We start from the raw sequence: 21,168 nt of genomic DNA, 5'->3' as shown, positions 1-21,168 counted from the left end.
AATCAGTTCCCACAGCTCTTGGACTCAAGTGGGTTTTCCCAAGTCTGCCTGACCTCTTCCCTTAGCCAAGGCCTTTGAAGCAAAATTGCAAAATTGATATTATCAAAGAAAGATTACATACGGAAAAAATTGGTTACACAAACTGGGAGTTTTGCATAAACTACAACAGCTGCCTCACATTTTAAACATGTTTTCTATTCCCTAAAATATATTAAAATGCTACGTGAAATGATGAAGGTCCACACAGGCTTTTGTTTAAGAGAGAGCTGCAATTCTTGGAAATAGTCAATGCCCCTTAAGTTTGAGTTTAAACAAATATTAAACAAACAATAAAAAGTTAAACTGTAGAATGCCTTAAAATCATAAACATTACAAGTAAAGCCATCCCTGTTTGAAAGAGTCAAGCACCTTAATATTTTTTACTAATAGTTTATCACTATTAGCATAACATTAGAAACTGTTCTATGAACATCAGTCTTACAACAGAACTACAACTAATGTGTCAATTTTCCTTTATATAAACACCAAAGGAAAGAAAAGCCCAGTAACTAATAGAGAAGTGAAGAAAATCTAAAAGAAAAAACAAGAGCATAATTTAAACTAAATGTCAAAATTTAACTTGAGTTAGGGAAATACAAAAAAACCTTCTCTTAATCCAACAGCAGCAAAATGCGAAACACTATGATACTATTTGTGGATTCCCAAGCTTCACGAGTCTGTTTTCAAATTCAGAACTCAGATGATTTCCACGGCTGTAATATTATACAATTAACAAATGCGATGCTCGTGCTGACCGCTGTTCATTGCACGAACACTCTTTCCTGAGTCTGAATTTTCAACTACAAAACTTCAGTGAGCTGTTGCTGAACATTGCACAGGCTTCCCCATCCACACAAAACTGCTGCAGCTGTCACAGTGATGCAATGCCTGTCAATGGGATGAAGGGTGACAGATCCACTCACACTGCCCAGGGACCAGAGGCAAGGTGCCCCTCACACCACCTGCTTTTTGCTACACCACACAGCTCACACACTGCGCAACCCTGCCCTCCCTGCACCAGCACATACTCCTGGGACAGCAAGGAAGAGGGATGAGGAGTTGCAGAAACAGTCTCAAAAGCACAGCATCCACTCAAGTTTCTGCAGTCGGCAACTCACAGCTTTGTCAATGAGGCAACTCTAAATATTTTCATACGGAAACACCCAGGCCTACAGAGGGGTTTACAAACAAAGCAACAAAAATTTCAAAACACATCCCTACACTTTCTTTTTCCCATGAACTTAGTGGAAATATCTACGGTACCATACCAAGTTATCTTGGGAATAAGGCTATATTTATCTACTGAAGGCACAGAGGAGGGGAAAAAGAGCCTAAGAAGCCAAGTAACTGGAAAGACTGTTCAACAAATGGAACTATGAAAAATAACAACATGCCATTTGCCTGGCATCTAGAGAAAGATGACAGACTAAAGACCCTGGTTTACCAAAAGTCTACACACATGCAAACAAAACACAGAATCAACCAAATCTTTTTGTATCTGGCAAATGGAAAACATGACATTTCTTCTTTTTGGGGGTATGAATGAGAAAGAATTGAAAACATTTCAGCTGAGAAAGCTCAGAAGCATGTCACTAATTTTGAGAGGAATGGAATGAAGATGTGATTAGAGAGTTATTTGCATTTCTACCAGACATTCCTGCATGAAACTACTATGTTAGAAAGATCAGATTCAGACTTTCTGCTCTTTTCTTTCTGTCCAGGATCTGTGGCCACCTTTCCAAATTTATCATTCCTCCCTACACATCCTTCATACTGTAAGGTGTAAAAAAAGGGTGTCACTCACAGTGACAGCAAACACTTTCTCACAGCGATTTGTGAAACTTGGGTTTTCAGAAACAAAGCTTAAGTCACCATGTTTCACAAATCTTTCTTATCAGAAAGAGGTATCAAAAGACAAGACAATGGAGAAGTGATGAATGTTTAAGGAGCTCATGGCTTTCTTTGGGAATCCAACAGTAGCAAAAGGAAATGCCATAAAGAGACACTAAATTCAATAAAACAAAAACCACTCCATATTTTTCAAATCGCAGGCTAGTAATGTTTCATAAAACATGGACCTGCAGGCTCTCTGTGATCCACTGGCCTACCTCTGTAACCTACACTTCAGCAAGGGAAGCGGAATGGAAAACCAAATGAACAAGTCATGCACACTCGAATGAAATACTGCTCTGGGAAGTGACTCCACACAAGCAGCAGAAGTGGTTTTCTGCTGACTCCTTGCAGGGCCTGTTTTTCCTCCATCACCAAGGCTGCAGCACTGTCTGGGAGCCGGGCAGCGCAGTGGCAGCACCCGCTCCACACCCACCAGCGGATGCCATGTACACAGAATGCCCTACAGCCACCAAAACTGTGCTGCAGGTTAGTTTTTGCCACACCGTTTCCTGCTGGCTCCAGATCTACAAGACTCAAATCCTCTCTACAGACTACAGCCTGGCTGAAATGCAGCGATGGATGCCAGCTGATATATTTTTCTGATACAAATGCTATGACGTGCACAGGTGGACTCCAGGTTCAAAGCCAAGCACCAATCTAGTTCAGGTCTGTCTGGAATCCCAGTCCTTCCTGAAGCAGAACCAAGCTCACCCAAGGAGCTGTCCCAATGGGAAGGAGCAAACCAACAAGGAACCCAACCAAGCCTTTATGAACAGGCAGTCTGGGGCAGATCAAGAAATAAAAACCTCTTTAGTTTCTATCCTGGGTGTGTTAGCAATTTCATCAGTTACAGGACAGATCTGTCAACATTTGACACTGCTCTAACAAACTACAATTAGGAAAACACACTGAAAAAATGAAAAGCCATGAAATAATTATCCACAAGTCTATAAAGCAAACATTCCTAGGTAGTCACCCAAAGTCTCAAATATTTTTTATTACTCTGTGAAAATAATAATTTCTGTTATTTTAGATTACATTTCCTGATAATTTTCAACAGTACAAAGAGAAATACAATTGAGAAATAGCCCCACTGTAACATACACAGGAAAAAATCCATTTCACTCCTCCAAGCACTATTAGAAGAGAAAATCCCACCTACACTTCAGCTAGAGTCAGAAAACTGGAAATAAAACCCATAGATGAAGTATCAGGGCACTGACTTGTACTTAACTGAGTGTGTGTCTATAAATATATTTCTAAGTTGCTCTTGCCAACATAATTGTTAAATTTAAGAAGAAACACATTAGTCTAACATACCTGTTTTTCCAAACCAAGGAGAGCTTTTCCTTTGTAATGATGTGTACCAGTGCTTGCTCACACTTGAAATTCATCATAAATTACATGCCTCATGACATATGCTTGAATTAGAAGAACCAGATAAAAATTCAAAGGGTTTTGCTTGTTTGTTGTGAGTATTGTTAAGAACACACATCCAAGCCAATTAAAATTAAATAATTCACCTTGCAATAGTCTACTTCTTCTCTTCTTCCAGCTTACAGATAACCTTTACCCTGAATTGAAACAGCAATTCAGACAACTGCAGTCTGAAGTTCCTTCTTAAGTACAAACACAGGAAGGTTGCCTTTTCCCCTAAAATGTCTCCTATATGCATTCACATTTGGATGAAATGTCCAAAATGTATACATTTGGACTACACTGGGTTCTATACATGGAACCCAATGTAGTTCAAATATTGTGGCTTGAGTTATTTTTATTTCAAATGATACTGGTATAACACTGACTCAGCCATCCAAACAGGTGGGTTCACATCATGAAACTCCTTCATATAAGGTCCACCCCTGTCATGTTTATGCAGGATGCTCTACTGAAGTGATGAAACTGAATTATCTGATGTAATTAACTTGGTTCAGGAAAAGGAGAATTTGTGTATCAGGGATCATCTTGCTTGGGATATTTTTACAATGCATTCCTCCACTCCGTGCTCAATTCAACCCTAAGCCGCTTATGCAGATACTAAACAGAACACGTGATTCATCTGTGCATCTTTATTATTTTAAAATATCTGATAAGAACAACGAATAGGTCAATTTGCCCCTGCAGAATTTCACCAACTGATCCTTATAAACCTTCTTCCTAGAGATAGCAATTATACTAGCAAATTATCTGGTTCCAGATATATTTAATTAATATCAAGTGACATAGCTTCTCTTAGTTGTGGACTTCCCTTACATAAGACGGACAGCAAAAGCTCTGCCACCCAAGGATTTTTTCCTAGATGTACTGTTTTCACCATAAGAAAAATTCCCCTTGGAATTTGTTACTATGACGATATATCGCCCTGGAGATCTGACGACGGTGGAGGGGATTTACATTTTCTACTCTTACTGAAGTCTTTGTACACATGAGAAAGCAATCACTTACACATGGGATTACTGTTTTTTTCCAAATGCACAAGGAATAGTCAATTTGCTGAGAATATATTGGAAATATATTCAGAAAGTTACCATGTAACTTCCAATCCAGAATTAATTCAAAAGTCACTGATAGCCTAGATCAGCTTCATGTTGATATTTCATCAGTCATTAGTAGCAGAATGAATAAATATTTCAGAATACTAAGGGGATATTAAATTTTATTTAAGAGTGGAAGTGCTGAAAGATAGTCAACTAAGAGGAACAGTGAGATGACAATTTCTTCATATAAAACCTGGCCTTTGTTGTATTGGCAAGGCACTTGCTCCTTCAACCACACAAGCTCTTTGTTTTATGATGCAGTCATTACAAGGAAGACTCCAAAGCATTTGGCAGCACAAGCAGTGTAGCAGCAGTTTGAAAATCCCATGGGTTCCAAGGAGAAGTTTCCTTTTCAGTTTTGTTGGTGTTTTACACCCCTCCTTCTCTCTTGCCCAGCTACACTGGGCAGTGGTGGAAGCAGATGACTGAAACCCATTTCTTAAATCCCATACTGTCTGGCACCTGCCAGTACCTCTCTCTTCTCCCACTCACAAAAACAGGTTATGAGGTTCTGAACACACACCCCATTGGAAGAGGGCAGCACAACCTCTGCTCAAGGTCTGTGACTGAAGGCATCCTTTGCCACACACAGCAAGCACAGAGCAGCAGCGGGCACATAGCTGCACAGGATGAGGATGGGGAGCAGCGGGCACACGGCTGCGAAGGACACAGGGCAGCTGCCACACTGTGCACACCCTGACACCCAGACAGGGCGTTTCTAAGGATCTATCCCTGCAAGGACTGCCCACAGCAGTGCTGCTGCATTGCTTCCTTCAGCCTTGCTGTCCATGTTGTTGCCACCAAACTGCACAGTGGTTCTGGCAAACCCAGCCCATTGAGTCAACGCTCACTTCAGCCACTAAAAAATGGTAGATCCTCTGGCTTTCAACGGCATGTGTATGCTGGATTCTTTTGTTTGTGGGGATTAGAAGGGATCAAAATCCTTCCATTTCTACATCAGATGCGCATTACACATCTACTCAATATGAGAATTTATCAATAAATCTGTATGAGCACAATTAAAATACTCTTTAAAAGGCAGCAGCAACAATGAAGCAAGGGCCAGGAAACATGCTTTGTTCAAATGCATAAATTACAATTTTAATACATTATCAAAATTATTTATCTGTCCTTCTGCAGAGCACAGTAGTAGGGGGTACTTCCACAAGTGGGACTAAGGACAGTGTTTCCCCAGCACCCCACGGAACACCAGGACAGCCGGGCTGCACCTCCCCGGGACCCTGCAGCCTCATCACTCCCTGGGGTTTCCAAAGGAAAAACCAGGGGCCCAGGGGAATCCCCGGCCACTGGGGCGATCCCCCGACACAACAGCGGGCCCAGAGTCCCCACTCCCAGCGCCGTGCCGGGATCGCCGTTACCGCGGCAACGGCGCGGCCGAGCCCCGCGGCCCCGTGACGCGGCAGCGGCAGCGCCGGCCCGGCCAGCGCGTTGCCGAGGAGACGCCCCGTCGCCACGGCGACCATCACGCTGCCCTCCCCGGCCGCCAGCCTCAACGCTACCGCGGAAAAATAATAAAAACCGCCTCAGCCGCCACCAGAGCCGTCAGCGCCACCGCTCAGTCCCGGTGCTGCTGCGGGCCCTGCTGGGGCTGGCTCATCACATCTTCCCCATCCTGAGGGGAGTGGGCCAGCACGGGCCATGAACGGCACGCCGGGCCCTTATTAGCATCGGGGAGAAAGCAGTTCTGCCAAACCTCAGCGCCTGCTCTCCTGCCTTGTGGATGGCAGCCATAGATTATGTCTCTTTGCTAACACTGGTCGTAAGTGAAGACCAGATCCAAAAACGCAAAACGGACGGAAAAACCCCACCCCGTGTCTGTTTCACTGAAGCAAAGGAGAAAATCCAGGCTAATCCTAAGGGCCACCACGGGTGCCACGGTCAAGCCACCTGGGCACCGGCTCACCTGGTGGACAATTAGCGGCTGCACAGGCAACATCGGCCCTCAGCCCTCCCAGGAAAAGACTGAGCCCGTCTCCTCTGAGTGAGTGAGTGAGGGAATTGTGCCGTCAGCAAATGGGATCACTGGGCACTTCAGAGCTCTCCATTTGCTCATCTGCATTTTAATTTCAGGCATTCCTCTGTCAACGCTATTGCGGGAAGCCTGCAGGCTCTGCTGGGGAACTTGCTGGTGCTAGCAGGGGCAAGAGCGGGTAAAAGGTGTCCTGGACACACTGAACAAGGCCAAGGCCACGGACTTGCCACACTAGCACATTCCAAACTGCATTGCTTGATTGCATTTAGTGTCTTACTCAAGAATCACACACAACACCGCAGAAAAATCATTTAGAGTTGTAAAATGCATCTAGTTCTTACCTTTGATATGCCTGAGGAGATGTGGGAGGTGTATTGAACACATGCGAATATGGGTGATAGGGTGTCTTTTTCAAAGCCTGAATAAGATTTTGTCTATATTCTGGGTCTATACACCACAAGGATCCCTTTCCAATACTCTGCAAAGAGAAAAGAATTAAAAAAAATCAAATATTTGATCTAATGGCACAGCCTTATCTATTTAACAGTTTTTGTCAGGAAAAGCAGTGGATTTGGGTTTTTTGTCTGACAGAAGCGAAGAATCTTTGCTTGCCAGAGATTATTGCTCCATTAATAATGTATTATGACTGTATGATTTAAATCACAATTCTGAGGGAAAAAAAGTAAGAATGAATGCTTGGTTGCTCTTTTCCCCCTTTCTCTTGTTACTAGCTAATATGATTTAATAATATCTGGCAATTTTCCAATCACCCCATATTGGAAAAATAAGAAGCTACAGTTAACTGTTAAAAAGAAACTTTGAAGAAAAGTATCTTGGTTTTGGAAGTGGTTTTCTTTTCCTTTTGCTCTTACACAAACAGAAACAAGGCTAAAAAGGAGAGGGTTAAACACCCTAGCAACTGTTTTAAAAATAAAAGGACTTAATCCTCCAACCCACATGACATCAATGCCATTATACTACAAGAGGAAATTAATCATCTTTTCTCCCCAGAGGGGAAAAAAATACCCAAAAAACCCAAAACAAACCAACGAACCAAAACCAAAAGAAAGCCCACATTATAATCAGAGTATAACCATTTAAGGGTGTTGTGCAATTGTGATCGGCTAAAACAACAGTTACTGCAATTACCCTTTCTGGACACAAGGAACAACATAAGCAGTCAATCTGCAAGGCAAAGATTACACTAAAATTCAGTGATTATTCTGCAGTTACAAGCACTGCAATTTCATTTCTTGTCTCAATCCCATCAGAGGTCAGGCTGAGGATATCTTGAATTGTTTTGTGTAAGTTCTCAAACAAATATGAAAACTTTGCCTCAGCTTCACTATGAAAGCATATGGAATGACAGTTCAGGAGCAGTCTTGCTCTCCTTGAGCATACGTAAAAAGAAACACCAATCATAACTGTTAACTGAACTCCACTGGCAGGCTTTCAAGGCATTATGGTAAGATTTTTTGGTAAATGCTGATGTCTTCTGGAACAGATGCGGGAGGCTGTGTTATTGCCTCTAGCTGCTTTTCAACCCAGGATCATCCCTTTTCTCTGCTTCAACTTCTATCAGTGAAGCAAAGCTCCCAGTTAACGTGTTAAATAACAAGCACACACAGACACACACAGAATCACATCAGAAGAGGGATATTATTTTCTTAAACCATATAGAAGACCAAAACCAGACACTTGTTTCCTTTTGAAAATTTGTATCTTTGCTGTACCACCTCCTAAGTGCTCCTCTGCACCATGGACAGCTTTAGGATACACAGTGCAACACGCAAAGTGCTTATAGAGAGCAAATCTGCACTAAATTCTCCTCCCCAAAAATTAATGAAAAAGAAGAGTCTTCCCCAATGGCACTGGATGGCTGCGGGTGCACCTACACAGTTTCCAATGCCACGTGAGACTTGGCTTGAAAGAAAAGGAGAGCAGACAGCACAAGCCACAGGAGCTGTGACAGTTTCGTGTCACAAAGAACAGCTGCAAGCTGCTCTGGTGGAACAGGAACATGGGGTCAAGATGCTTCAGGATGGCTTCCAGGGTTCCAGCCCACCCATCCTTTTACTGCCCAAAGGTGCCCTACCAGGAGGCCACAGAAGAGTCTAAGGGGAGACATCTTCCAGCTCTTGAAGTGAAGCAAGGCCCTGATATGGCCAAAAAGCCCAAGACTCAAGGGACTAGAGATACAGCAAGCAAGACTCTTCGACTCTCATCTCAGTAAAGATGCCAACAACTGAGAGATCCAGTGCTGCTGTCAGCTGTGGAAGCTGTGCACCACCCTTCTCAAATCAGTCTGCAATAAGGAGGTTGTTACTCTTAGCCCTCTTAAATATGGGACAATGGGCCAGATACATGACAAGCCCAGTAAGTGATTTTTAGGCAAAGGACAGAGTCAAAAATAGAATCCAAACATCCCGAATTCCACTTCCATGCTCTGTCCAAGACCCAGATTAAGAACATAAAATTTCCTTTTAAGCAAGCAATGAGCAAAACTAGGAACATTTTTCAGGAGAAAACCTTTGCTGGATTCCTTACTTCTTACAGCATGGGATAAGCTTATAAAAAAAGCTACACTTAAATACCATCTACCTTATTTGTACTTACTGGAACACAACATATTGTTTTCAAACGTCTCTGGTTTTTTTCATTTACTTCCAAGACAGACTTTTCATCTACCTGAAAGAGATTACTCCCCAAAACCCACTAGTTAATTTAAGCTGAGGGCCTTACAATACAAAGTCACTAGTGAAGAGTGACTTCAAAATCTTTCATTACTGTTAAGATACATTTGTCTGGCTTGCCCATATTCTTGCAAAAGCCAGAAATAATCTCACTGAAAAACAGGAACGCTCACAAAAAAATATTGAGAAGTACTCCTTGTTAAAAAAAAAAAAAAAAAAAAAAAAAAAAAAAAATCACCTGGGAAGACAGATTTGCTGTATTTACACTGCAACTGAGCTGACTATAATTTACCAGCAAAAACAAATGTAATTTAAGGCAAAACTCACCAACTTTGCAATGTTCTCTTTTAAGACAGTTATTTTTGGTTTTCCACAAGCACATAACAGAGCATGAATGAAAAGGAAAACTGAAGTGACATCTGGTTAAGAAACCTTCTTGACTGTCAGGAGGTGTGAAGAGCTTTGTTAACTGTCTGTTCAGATGTGTCATTAGTCTTCCCATATACAGAGCAATCACGGGAAAGGAAATCACTGGAGCTCAGATCCGTCGGTTAGTGATTAATTTCCATCTTATGACACTTGGCGTGCTGCTTCACTACCTCCTCCAAGCCAAAAGTCAATAGTGACTCCAATCAAAAACCAGCAAGGAAAGGTAAAAAAAAAAAAAAAATTTAAAAAAAAAAAAAATCTGGATTACATTTGTTTCCCAGGCAACAAGTGACTGAGGAGTGGATAACAGCCCCCTGATCTCCTCAGCACTTGGAGTGCTTTCAGACCTCCTGACATGCCATCTCCTCCGAGGGCCAGGCACAGCCACCTCCTTCCTCCCAAACACAGGTTACAGCTTCTGCATTGATTCCTGGTTAAGGTAATTAAAAAATGGGGAATGTCACTACAAGCCCTCTTCATGTGGTCCAAGAGTAAACTATAGTTGAGGGTAAGCTTTCAGAGGTGTTAATGGGGAGAGAGAGAAACATACAGAGTTAGCCCACAAAAGTTTATGACTGTATACTTTATTTTAAAAAAATTTCCTGATTATCTTTTATATGGAGAAATTGGTACTTCTTTTTGCATCACTTAATACATATGTAGACTGTGCACAATACTGTGTACTAACTCCCAATTTATTAATAAATTTGATCTCTCGTATCTCAAATATCCAATTCTGATTCCCTCCCAGGCACTAAAGTCAGTGCATTGCCATGAAAAGGTACAGGATATACTCAATGTTCACTTGTTTTTTCTTCCAATGGACTGCATATAAAAGTTTTTAAATACTACTTTACACAACCCATTAGTACTATGTTTGGTCATTTCTCAGTAGAATTGAAAAAAACCTGAAATTTTTAATTAATTAAAATGCTGCTTGTCAGTTCTTTCAGTTGTTATAGTTGGGAATTAGTAGCATTATCCACTACTAAAGCTCCTCACTATAAAGATTTTGCCTGTATATACCTTACAACTAACTGCCTGACCTCACGTATCAGCCACTGCCTGCCCAAAGCTCAACTAAAAGAACTGTGTGTTGAGCTCTTTCCAAAACCAGTGGCTGGGAAAAAACACACAACCCATTATATTGGGTTTGCATGGCCAGATTTTGGTACTGCAGGGGCTACATCCATCTATATAAAAATTTCAGATAATGTTTATTTGAAGAATTTTGTTCCCTGGTTATTTTAGCACAGACTTGAAACATGTTAGGAATGCAACCTTTTTCACAGAGTTGTTCTTATCACTGCCATAAAAAAAGTCTGGCCAATACAAAGTTTTGGGAAGAGAGCAGATATGGAAACCATAAAACATGGGCTCAGGGAGATGTTGGCATTTCCAAATTTTCCCTTCTGAAGCCCTGGTAACATGTTCACTTTGGATCTGCACCAGGGAGGAGCAGCTCCAGGCACCCATACCTCTTGCAGCAGCATCACCACTAAGACAGTCCCCAAGGAAACAGAACCCTAAGGGAAATCTGCCAAAAAGGAGATTTTTTTTCCTCCATGATTCCATGTGCCTGGGCCTTCTTCCATAAGCCCATTTCAGTCATTTTCCTCAAAGAAAACTGTTTTTCCCACATAATTTGATGTTATTTACACTCATTAAGCTAGCTCACATGAAGGGTGTGACAAGCATCCAGAGAGCTGTGGCAAAGTAGGGGATGGATGTGGGGATCCAGGGAGGGGAATGGGAGCTCCCCCCTGCTGCAGCAGGAGCCCTGGTGACATCCTGATGCACCTCATGAAACAGCACACTGAGAAAGGAAAACCAGGACTCTGGCTGGACACAAAGTAGCTTGTAAGACAAATAACAAAACCAGTATGACATACAGCAGAGGTACAGGGCAAAGCTGCGGTGAGCTGGACAGCAAGGCTGGCAGACAGCCCCGAGGGAAAGGCCAGGCTGTGCATGGGAAACCAGAGACACCGAGAGGCTGGGCACCAACACAGGTGCCTGGAGGCTGGGAGGAAAGAAAGCAAAAAAAGACACCCATGAGTGACTCCACAGCTCTGCTCAGGCACCTAAGATAGACCAGCAGACTAAGAATTTTAAAACAGCTCTGAGTTAAGGAGCTTGCTACTTCCAAACAACATCTGCCCACTGAGTAGATCTGTGCTTTACTTCTCCACTATCAAATCAGGAGGTGACAAGTGGCCAAGGCTAGGCCTTCTTGAACCAAAATGATCAGCAGCATATATCAGGTAGCTACACAGACTGAAGGGGTGCAGATGTACACCATCTGAGAAGTTTGTTACATTGGCTTCAGTAACCCTAAAAGCAAAGAGAAAGAGCAGACATTCCCCATTACTCAAAAAAGGGCATTTCCAACTAACATCTGCAGCCCCAAGCTATCAAATACTGCAATCACATCACTGTGACACCTGTCCCTGCCTAACTCGGTGTAGATTGCTGCAGTCGTTAACACAGGACCTGTGAATATCATTAAGAGCACCTTCAGTGATGAGGAACCCTCTGTTGTCAGTAATTCACCATCAAAAAGTTTTCTCTCCTGGATGAAAATGTTGTTACAACAGGTGATGTCTTTGCAAGTAATACTGGAGAGATTAGTGGGTATTAAAGGTTCTTACTTTAAAGAAATATTTATCCTGAGCTCATTGTGTCCAGTTATGCTGCAACAGCAGGCTTGAAGCAAACCTTTCACACAGATATGCCACCAAGCTTATCCATGGGAATGCCCAACAGCTTCTATAGGTCCAAGTGTTCCATATGAGCACAGAAGGGTTTCTACAGTAGCAAAACAAATTGTATGATAGAACTGCGCATGTCACCTCAGAATTTAAAACAAATGTTTGAGTAACTACATCCAGGACCAGAATCTGAAAAAGGTAATTGTTTTAGACCAGAAGTGCGTATCTCAACTTCTATGGCTGCACCACATCTAATGTAGCAGCACAAAGTCATCAGCCACCTTGCTGACACTGTTGTCACAGCTGACTGCTCACACTTGTGCAGGAAGCCTCTGGGGGTGGTGAGAGCACACTCAAGGCTGTCAGGCAGCAAGGATGTGCAAAAGCACCCAAGAGAACACGGCATGATGGAAGAGTCTATCCACAAAAAGTGCAGGGTACTTCACTCACCACCAGACACTCCAGTCACCCAGAAGACAGAGTGATTCTGGAAACCGTGACTAAAACAAGTTTCTGGCTGATTCCCAGGAACAGCAAACTATCATCAGGAATTCCTCCTAAACACAAATTCCCCTTTTCTCACTCTATGAAAATATTAACAAGAAAATGAGGTATTTTCATGAGGAAATGAAGAAGCAGAAAGAAGGCAAGTAAAATACTTTCTGAGTTGCACCTTGTCTTCAGCTCTGAAGGGCACCAAGAGGAACACAATAATCACTCCAAAATCCACCTCAGGAGAGAGTGACTTGCTTAAATAACTTTCTTGTACGAAGCAAAGAAACCTGCCAAATGGCTTCAAAGCCATCCCACAATACAACACAGATTACAATACTTCACTAAATATACCTCTACTCTTGAAGATTTGCAAGCGTTGTGCTGGCACTATGGGAAAGAAGTGGTTCATGATTGCAAAATTCACCAAGACTAGAAAACGCAAGCCTGCTGTGACCACTGATGCTGTGTTGAATCAGCACTACAACAGCAAGAGCAGAAATGTTTTTCAATACCCAAGGAGAGAGAACCTGTGCAACCAGGAACACTGCTCAAAGGCCAGCTCAGTGCCATTCACTTGCAGACAGTGGTGACAAGAAGAACACGCCCTACTTTTTTAGTTCAATTACCCATCCCTCACGTTAGCATCCCACTCCTCCAAATAAAAGGTATCATTCCTAAAATAGAACCAACTCAGAACTGTAGTTCCTACATTTACATGAGGCAGAATTAGCATAATAGTATCAAAACTTGGAAAATATTTTACATAACAAATTTAAAACTATTTGCTCGGCAACTACTCAGGAAGATTTAAGATTAGATGCCAAAGGTGGTCTGCTGGTCTGTTAAAAACTCTATTGGTTATCTTCACCCATTGGTATTTCAAGTTATCAGGAAAGTCATAATGTTGCTTGCTCTGCTCTCCTACACAGATTCTCCAGTTTTAAGTAGTTTTTTACGGGTGGTCAGAGATAATACTAAAACTTTATCCTCTATAACAGTTTGCCTATGAGTCTGGTGGGTTCTCCAGTTACTCCTTTTTTTAAACAGTTGAACTTATTTGCAGAAACACACAAACAAAGCATTGAATCATCTGAGGTCAGATAGGTTTTTTTTGGTTTGTGGGGGTTTTTTGGGTTTTGGTGGGGTTTTTTTGTTTTTGTTTGGTTGGTTGGTTTTTTGTTTGGTTTTGGTTGTTTTGTTTGTTTGTTTTTTTAATTAAGTAGTACAACAGCTAAGGAATTCTTAAAGAAAGAACAACAAAGCCACTGCCAGTGATTCCTATTATTACAAAACACATTCCTCAGATTCACTGCAATCTTACATAAAAATTACAAGGAACTATTCATGCAGTTTAAAAGCAGATTTTCTTCATTCTCTTTTAACATTTCTAGAACAGACCAGTGAAATTCTCCACACTCACCTTTAAAGAATTGCTCTACAGACCTTGACTGTATTTTAATGACAGTGACAACTGCTTACTAAGCTTTTAATTTTCATAAAAATCCCCCAACCCACGAACTTAAGAGAGCTAGTAATTTCCCCTGCTCTTCCAAGGAATGTTTAGCAATGTCAGGCAACAGCTTGACACCAAGCTGAAGTAAATCTGAAGCAGTATCTGCATGCAGCCTAACAAAACCCTCACAGACACTTCTGTACATTTTTAACCTTTTTTCACTAAAGCAGCAGTCACAGCTCAGCTCAAGCACAAAGGTGAAGAAGCATAATGAGGAGAGACGAGCTAAAACACAATTACATGACCATAAACACATGCTCATCTAATACATGAAATTAAAGTTTTGATGTGAAAGCTTGCTGGAGTACATGTTCAACCCAAGTAAGCCAGTTGCATCAAAAAATCATCAGCACTTCTCAAGAAAACAAAAGGTTGGGGCTTTTTAAATCTTATTTTGCTCCAAGTAAAAACATCCATTACTTCAAGTCATGCAAGTCCAAGTCTTTGTTTTCAAACTCATCTCTTGGTATTTTAGCTCGCTTCCTCAGTGAGCTACCCCAGACACCAACGTAGCCATATGCCTTTTATTCCGCTGATCTGACTTTCTGAAACTGGCCTGGTTCTTCCCCAAGTGATGCAGCCACATGAACCACCTCAACATCTCTGCTGTTATTCCAGTCACAAAATGGGCGCCGTCTTTCTGACTGGAGAGGCTGGGTGGATATATTACTTCCCTGAGAATGGAAGTATGGTTTGAGAGGAAAATGACTACTTTGTCTCAAAATGAAATAAAACAAAAAAGGAAGCCAAGCATACAAATACACAGTGATACAGGAATAAAGAGGCCAGATCACACTGAGAAGTAACAGCTGAGAAAAGGGAAGGCCATGGTATTCCATAGTCAAAAACCCCTATTTCAGAGGCAAGATGCAGCACAACATCCTGCAACACAAGAAAGTGCTACCAAAATGCACACTGCCCAGTGGTCTTCCAATATTAAAGGAGTTCAAGTCTCACCAGCACAAGACATATCATCATTTATCAGGAGTCGTGGCTCCCTGGCGAGGTTCCAGGCGATTGGAAACTGGCCAATGTGACACCCGTTTACAAAAAAGGTAGGAAGGAGGATCCTGGTAATTACAGGCCAGTTAGCCTGACCTCAGTACCAGGTAAGATAATGGAGCAGTTCATACTGAGTGCCATCACACAGCACTTACAAGATGGCCAGGGTATCAGACCCAGTCAACATGGGTTTACAAAGGGTAGGTCATGTCTGACCAACCTGGTCTCCTTCTATGACCAGGTAACTCATCTGGTAGATGCAGGAAAGGCTGTGGATGTTGTCTATTTAGACTTCAGCAAGGCCTTTGATACTGTCTCCCACAGCATACTCCTAGATAAGCTGGCAGCCCACGGCTTGGACAGGAGCACTCTTCGCTGGGTTAGAAACTGGCTGGATGGCCGGGCCCAGAGAGTGATGGTGAATGGTGCAGCATCCGGCTGGCGACCAGTCACCAGTGGTGTCCCTCAGGGGTCTGTATTGGGACCAGTTCTATTTAATATTTTTATAGACGACATGGATGAGGGCATTGAGTCCTTCATTAGTAAATTTGCAGACGACACTAAGCTGGGAGCTTGTGTTGATCCATTGGAAGGGAGGAGGGCTCTGCAGAGAGACCTAGATCGGTTGGATGAATGGGCAGAGTCCAACAGCATGAAGTTTAAGAAGTCTAAGTGTCGAGTTCTACATTTTGGCCACAAAAATCCCCTACAGCGTTACAGGCTGGGGACAGTGTGGCTAGACAGTGTTCAGGCGGAAAGGGACCTGGGGGTGCTGGTTGACAGCCAGTTGGATATGAGACAGCAATGTGCCTTGGTGGCCAAGAAGGCCAACGGCATCCTGGCCTGCATTAGGAATTGTGTGACCAGCAGGAGTAGGGAGGTCATTCTTCCCCTGTACTCGGCACTGGTGAGACCACATCTTGAGTACTGTGTCCAGTTCTGGGCCCCTCAGTTTAGGAAGGATATTGAGATGCTTGAGCGTGTCCAGAGGAGGGCAACGAGGCTGGTGAGGGGCTTGGAACACAAGCCCTATGAGGAACGTTTGAAGGAGCTGGGGTTGTTTAGCCTGGAGAAGAGGAGGCTTAGAGGTGACCTCTAAGGTGTTGTGGACAGGTGGGGGTCGGTCTCTTCCACCAGGCAGCAACTGACAGAACAAGGGGACACAGTCTCAAGCTACGTCAGGGAAGGTACAGGTTAGATATTAGGAAAAAAAATTTCACTGAAAGAATAATAAAGCACTGGAATTGTCTTCCCAGGGAGGTGGTGGAGTCACCATCTTTGGATGTGTTTAAAAAAAGACTGGACATGGCACTTAGTGCCATAGTCTAGTTGAGGTGTTAAGGCATAGGTTGGACTTGATGATCTTAGAGGTCTCTTCCAACCTCATTATTCTGTGATTCTGTGAAGTTGCCTTTGTACCTCTGGGCTTGTATGTGCTATCAGAGTGAAAGGCCCTGCCCTCTGCAGCAGTGCCTTCTGAGGCTGCCCAGCCCCTACCTGAACCTGCAGAGAGCGCCTCATTAGTAGTGTCCTATGGCTTTGTCTATCTGCCACAGGCAGAGCAAAGAAATGGCGGGCACGGGACTGACTGCTTTGGGGTTTTACACAAACGAAGGCATTCATGGGCTTTTAAGTAATTTTTTACCTCAGCACTTCCCCTCACATGTACAGAGAAGTTAGAAATGTCTTCTAGTGCATGACCTAGACACCCAGCAAGTCTGAGCTGCAGCCAAGAAGGCCCACCCAAAGCGTGTCTCCAGAGTCCAGGTTCCTGATCCCATAAGGAACACTTCAACACCAGGTCTGGAATGATTCTCTACCATTATTTCAGTCACAGTGACCCACTGCCCATGGGCACAGCTGGTCCACTGCTCCTCCAGCACACCAGCACGTGTCCATTAGTAAAGGTAAGCTCACACAAAATGACTGCCAACAGCCAGCAGTGGATGTCCTACACCACATCAGCTTCCCACTGCTCTCATCATAAAACAATTCCTACAACATGCTCAGGAGGTGTTGCATTATGTTGCCCAACACCAAGAGCCGTATTTAGCTTGTTAGATATCTCCTTGTTGAGTTTATATGCAAACAACTCTATAAAGCTGCCACACGGAAACCCTGCAAGCAGCTGAAGAAAGCAGTGCCATTGACCGCCCTTCAACAATGCCTGCCTCCTATATAAAGTTGATGTTGTTTCATACCAGTACCTAGCAACCCCAGATGTTGCCCAAAGTCGCCCCAGGCTAGGCAAAGTCTGGGCACTGAAGAAGATGGGCTGAGACACTGCGAGGGAGGAACGAAGTGCAAGATCAAACAGATGCAGGGAGACTGGGCTGGCCAAGCAAGAGAGCCCAGAAGACAAGCCTGTCATCATGATGGGCCATCACAGGCATACTTGAGGCAGATTAGGCAGGCAGGAGCATTAATAATGCTGTTTCAGCCTATAGAATTTCTGTGTATACATGGAAAGTGTAATTAGTCTTACACTATTGAAAAGAAAATTGAGAAGATGCAGAAACAAAAGAATAAAAAAAAGAAGTCCTCAAGGTCACCTATAAAATCCATGTCAGAAAAGAAAAAAAACAAACCCCAGACTCCAGACCAATAGTCCATTTAGTGGGGCATGCTAATTTCATATCAGAGGTGCACTCATTTAAATACCCACTGATTATCCATGCCCTTCATATTATCTCCATTATCTACAACTGGAAAAGACATAAATTGCCTTTTCTTACAAATGTATAGTTACATCATATATGAAAACCTAGGGACAATTTTAAAACACAACCCTTCACAGAACAGATATTAAAAAAATTATTCAACACTTATATCTGTGCTAAAGGTTTACAGGTCACTTTTTGCCTATCACTGTATTAATGAAGAAATAAGCCAGTGAATGAATTTTCAGGGGAAGGGGTTAACAGCTAGCAGAAACATGTGAAAGGGAGTAGGTTGTACTAAATCCATTATCCGTGACAAATAAAAATAAAAATAAGGAAGACCTGACAAAAGCTTGTGGATGTGCACCATTTCCCTCATAACTGTTCATTTAATGTATGGTTTTTCCTTGTTTAGTGTTTAATATTGGTTTGCACAATGTATTGAGGAGAAAAACCAGGCACTTTGATAAAAGGTTGGAGAGGTTCCCTGGATGTGGGGTTTCCAAGTGTTTCAGGGCTCTTTATAGAAACAAAGCTGTGCCCCATCCCAAGCCCCACTCAGCAGCCTCAACAGACCGCTGGTCACCTCCAGCAGGTACATGCTGAAGAATAACCATCCTCCTGCAACAGAGACCTCAGCACTACCCACATCCATCAACACACACATTACTTTGGCTATTTACATACACATTCTCCTCCGTTTGTATCCCATTTCTGTGCTGGGTTCAGAGACACTTATTTTTTACTAACTTCCTCTTTCCTCCTCTTCTTTCTCATGGCTGAAAGAAACCCCAGAAAGCAAAACGAAACATCTCCCCATGCTGCAAACATCCTCCAAAACGAAGCAACTCATGACTGCAGTGAAGTTTTCATCTCATTCACACAGCCCAAATCAGCACAAACTCATCAGGGCAGGGCCTGGCTTCAGGAGCCTCAACAGCCTAACTGTCATAACCCGAAACCCCACGGACTGAAAAAAATCTGGGACTTCACCGCAACTTGGCATTTTTGCAAGCAGCCTACACAAATCCTGCTTCCACCCAAACACCAGGTACTAGCACAAGACTCTGGAGAAATGCCTCCTAAATTGAACAGTGAGATCAATGGCTCTGCAATGAAGACAAAGCAGGGAAAAGCCAGTTTAGCTCTAGGAGCAAACTAGCCTCCTGTGGGGAGGTCAAAACCCAGCAGCTGCAGTACAGACACTGGGCACTGTGGTCGGACTAGAACTGCAGTGCCTGTGGGAGAGGGCTTTCCTCACCTAGTGGGACTTGGCATCTCATTTTTACTGTAACGCAAACCTCACCTGAGAGGCACACCACTGAAACCTACACATGGCCAGAGAGCAGCAAGCCCTCATTGGGACCACTGCAGAGTCAGAGTACTGCCACCGATGGCAATAACCTCTTTCTGTATCTGCTCGAGTGCTGTCCATAAAAGCCTTCCTGGGAGAGTCAAAAACACATCTCAATTGCACCAGAGCCTTCCAACATAGGGAGGCTCCAATCTCAAGATGGCAAGGAAATGATATATGCAAGCAGAGACAGGAGGCGGGCTGCTAAGCCACCCACCTGTCTCCACTGACTGCCATGTCGCAGGTCACTACAAGCACCCTCTCCCAGTACTAGCTGTACCTTTGGCCTCCTCTGGCAGCAGTGCATGAGTGCACAAAGCCTCTACCCACACCAGCTCCAGCCCGTGGATGGCTGGAGATAGCCAGGGCCGTGACATTACCACAAGCACAATCAGGAGACAGTCTGGCAAGTGGGCTAAACACAGCATTTACACCCTGGCAGCAAGCACAGTCCCCTCACCCTCCCTGAAAGTGCAGGGCACCAGCCCCCACTGTGCCACAGCTGGGGAACCTGCGTCTAGCCCCAGGAGATGTGCAGCCAACCAGAAAGTCAGGGAGGGAGAAACAGGTGAGAAGTGTCCTTCTCAGCAGAAGCATGCAGCAGCAGAGGGTGAAAGAAAGCTACCTTGTCAGGTCTCACCCAAATCATCCTCAAGATGAAGTAAGCTAAAAAGAACAATGCAGGAACATTTGTTGTGGGAGCCATTAATTCAGACATACTTAACTTTTCTCCCACTTTTACTTTAAGTCTGCTGCAGAAGCAAAGGCTTGTAAAAAGAACAAGAAGATGAACTTGCTTAGGCTTCAAAGTTTAATTCACAGTAAGTTTCATTAAAACTCTAAGAAGACTCCCTTTAATATTTATCTCCACAGAGCAATCTCAAAAACAGACTTGACAACTATAGGATATTTTATCTTGGGTTTTTTAGGTGACTGCATTTCTGCAAGCATGGCTACACAGGGTGCGACTCGTAAAATACTAAAAGTGGCAGACACAACAAAGCTTGCATAGAAAATTTCCGTAGCATAAGCCGCTGAATCAAGTGTATTTTAGAGTGGATAATCAGCTTCCCTGAGCACCTCCACCAGTAAAACAGATTTGAAATTGTGCAGATAGTTTATTATTAAACAGAGCAAAGTGATTACATTAGAGAAATAATACGTGAACTCACTGGCGTGAAAAAAAAAAAAAGGAATATTTAAATCTACAATTTTTCCAAGGAAGCTAGCAAGTGCCTAATCAAAACCTACATCTTGGCAAGAATAGAATTCACAGGTTTATTCATGTTATTTCCTGGGCAGACTAGTTCTACATTAGCAGAGCATTAATCAAAGTCTAAATACTTAACCAAATCCTGACTCAATATAAATTATTCCTCTGTTCAAAAGTCTACTTCATTTTTCCAGATGCCATTCCAAATCCCATAATGATTCTGCTATTTCACAGAAACAGTAAAGAAAAAGTGAGTTTCCTCAAATTCACAGGAGATAGTCAAAAGGTATATGACAGAGGCAGCAGAAGAGAGTCAGCCTGCAAACTCACTGAAACAGACCCAGCAGAAATAGAAATGTCCCTCTTCAGGGCGCTCTAAGCTGGTAGCAAACAGGATGTGAGCATCAGTCACTGTGTGCAGATAAGAGGTTATTCAGAATAGCAAGCTCAGGCACAGACCGGGTCTTTTGCCTGGTAAGGAAAGAGTGGGAGGAAGGAAGGGGTAAAAAACAGCTTTCAACCCACACACCACAGCCCTGCCCATTTGGGTTTTCCCTGGCTTCTTTTTAACTGAATTATCTCACAAGCAGTCATTTTTCATTTTCAGGTATGATGTTCACAGGACGTTCCCATGAA

The 21,168-nt window shown here is 43.0% G+C and overlaps 1 protein-coding gene across 10 annotated transcripts in view; it reads right to left on the bottom strand.

The window, feature by feature from the left end:
- The window catches only part of FOXN3 (forkhead box N3), a 216,629-nt gene that overhangs the window by 104,321 nt on the left and 91,140 nt on the right, over positions 1–21,168 (bottom strand). For all 10 annotated transcript variants that reach the window (XM_040066834.2, XM_040066832.2, XM_040066830.2 and 7 more), the window contains one exon: positions 6,804–6,940. In XM_040066834.2, the coding sequence (XP_039922768.1) occupies positions 6,804–6,940 (137 nt within the window). The remainder of the gene's footprint in view (positions 1–6,803; positions 6,941–21,168) is intronic.

This window comes from Hirundo rustica, chromosome 6, assembly GCF_015227805.2.
Source record: "Hirundo rustica isolate bHirRus1 chromosome 6, bHirRus1.pri.v3, whole genome shotgun sequence".
Lineage (NCBI taxonomy): Eukaryota > Metazoa > Chordata > Aves > Passeriformes > Hirundinidae > Hirundo > Hirundo rustica.
This window is presented reverse-complemented; position numbering and strand designations above follow the sequence as displayed.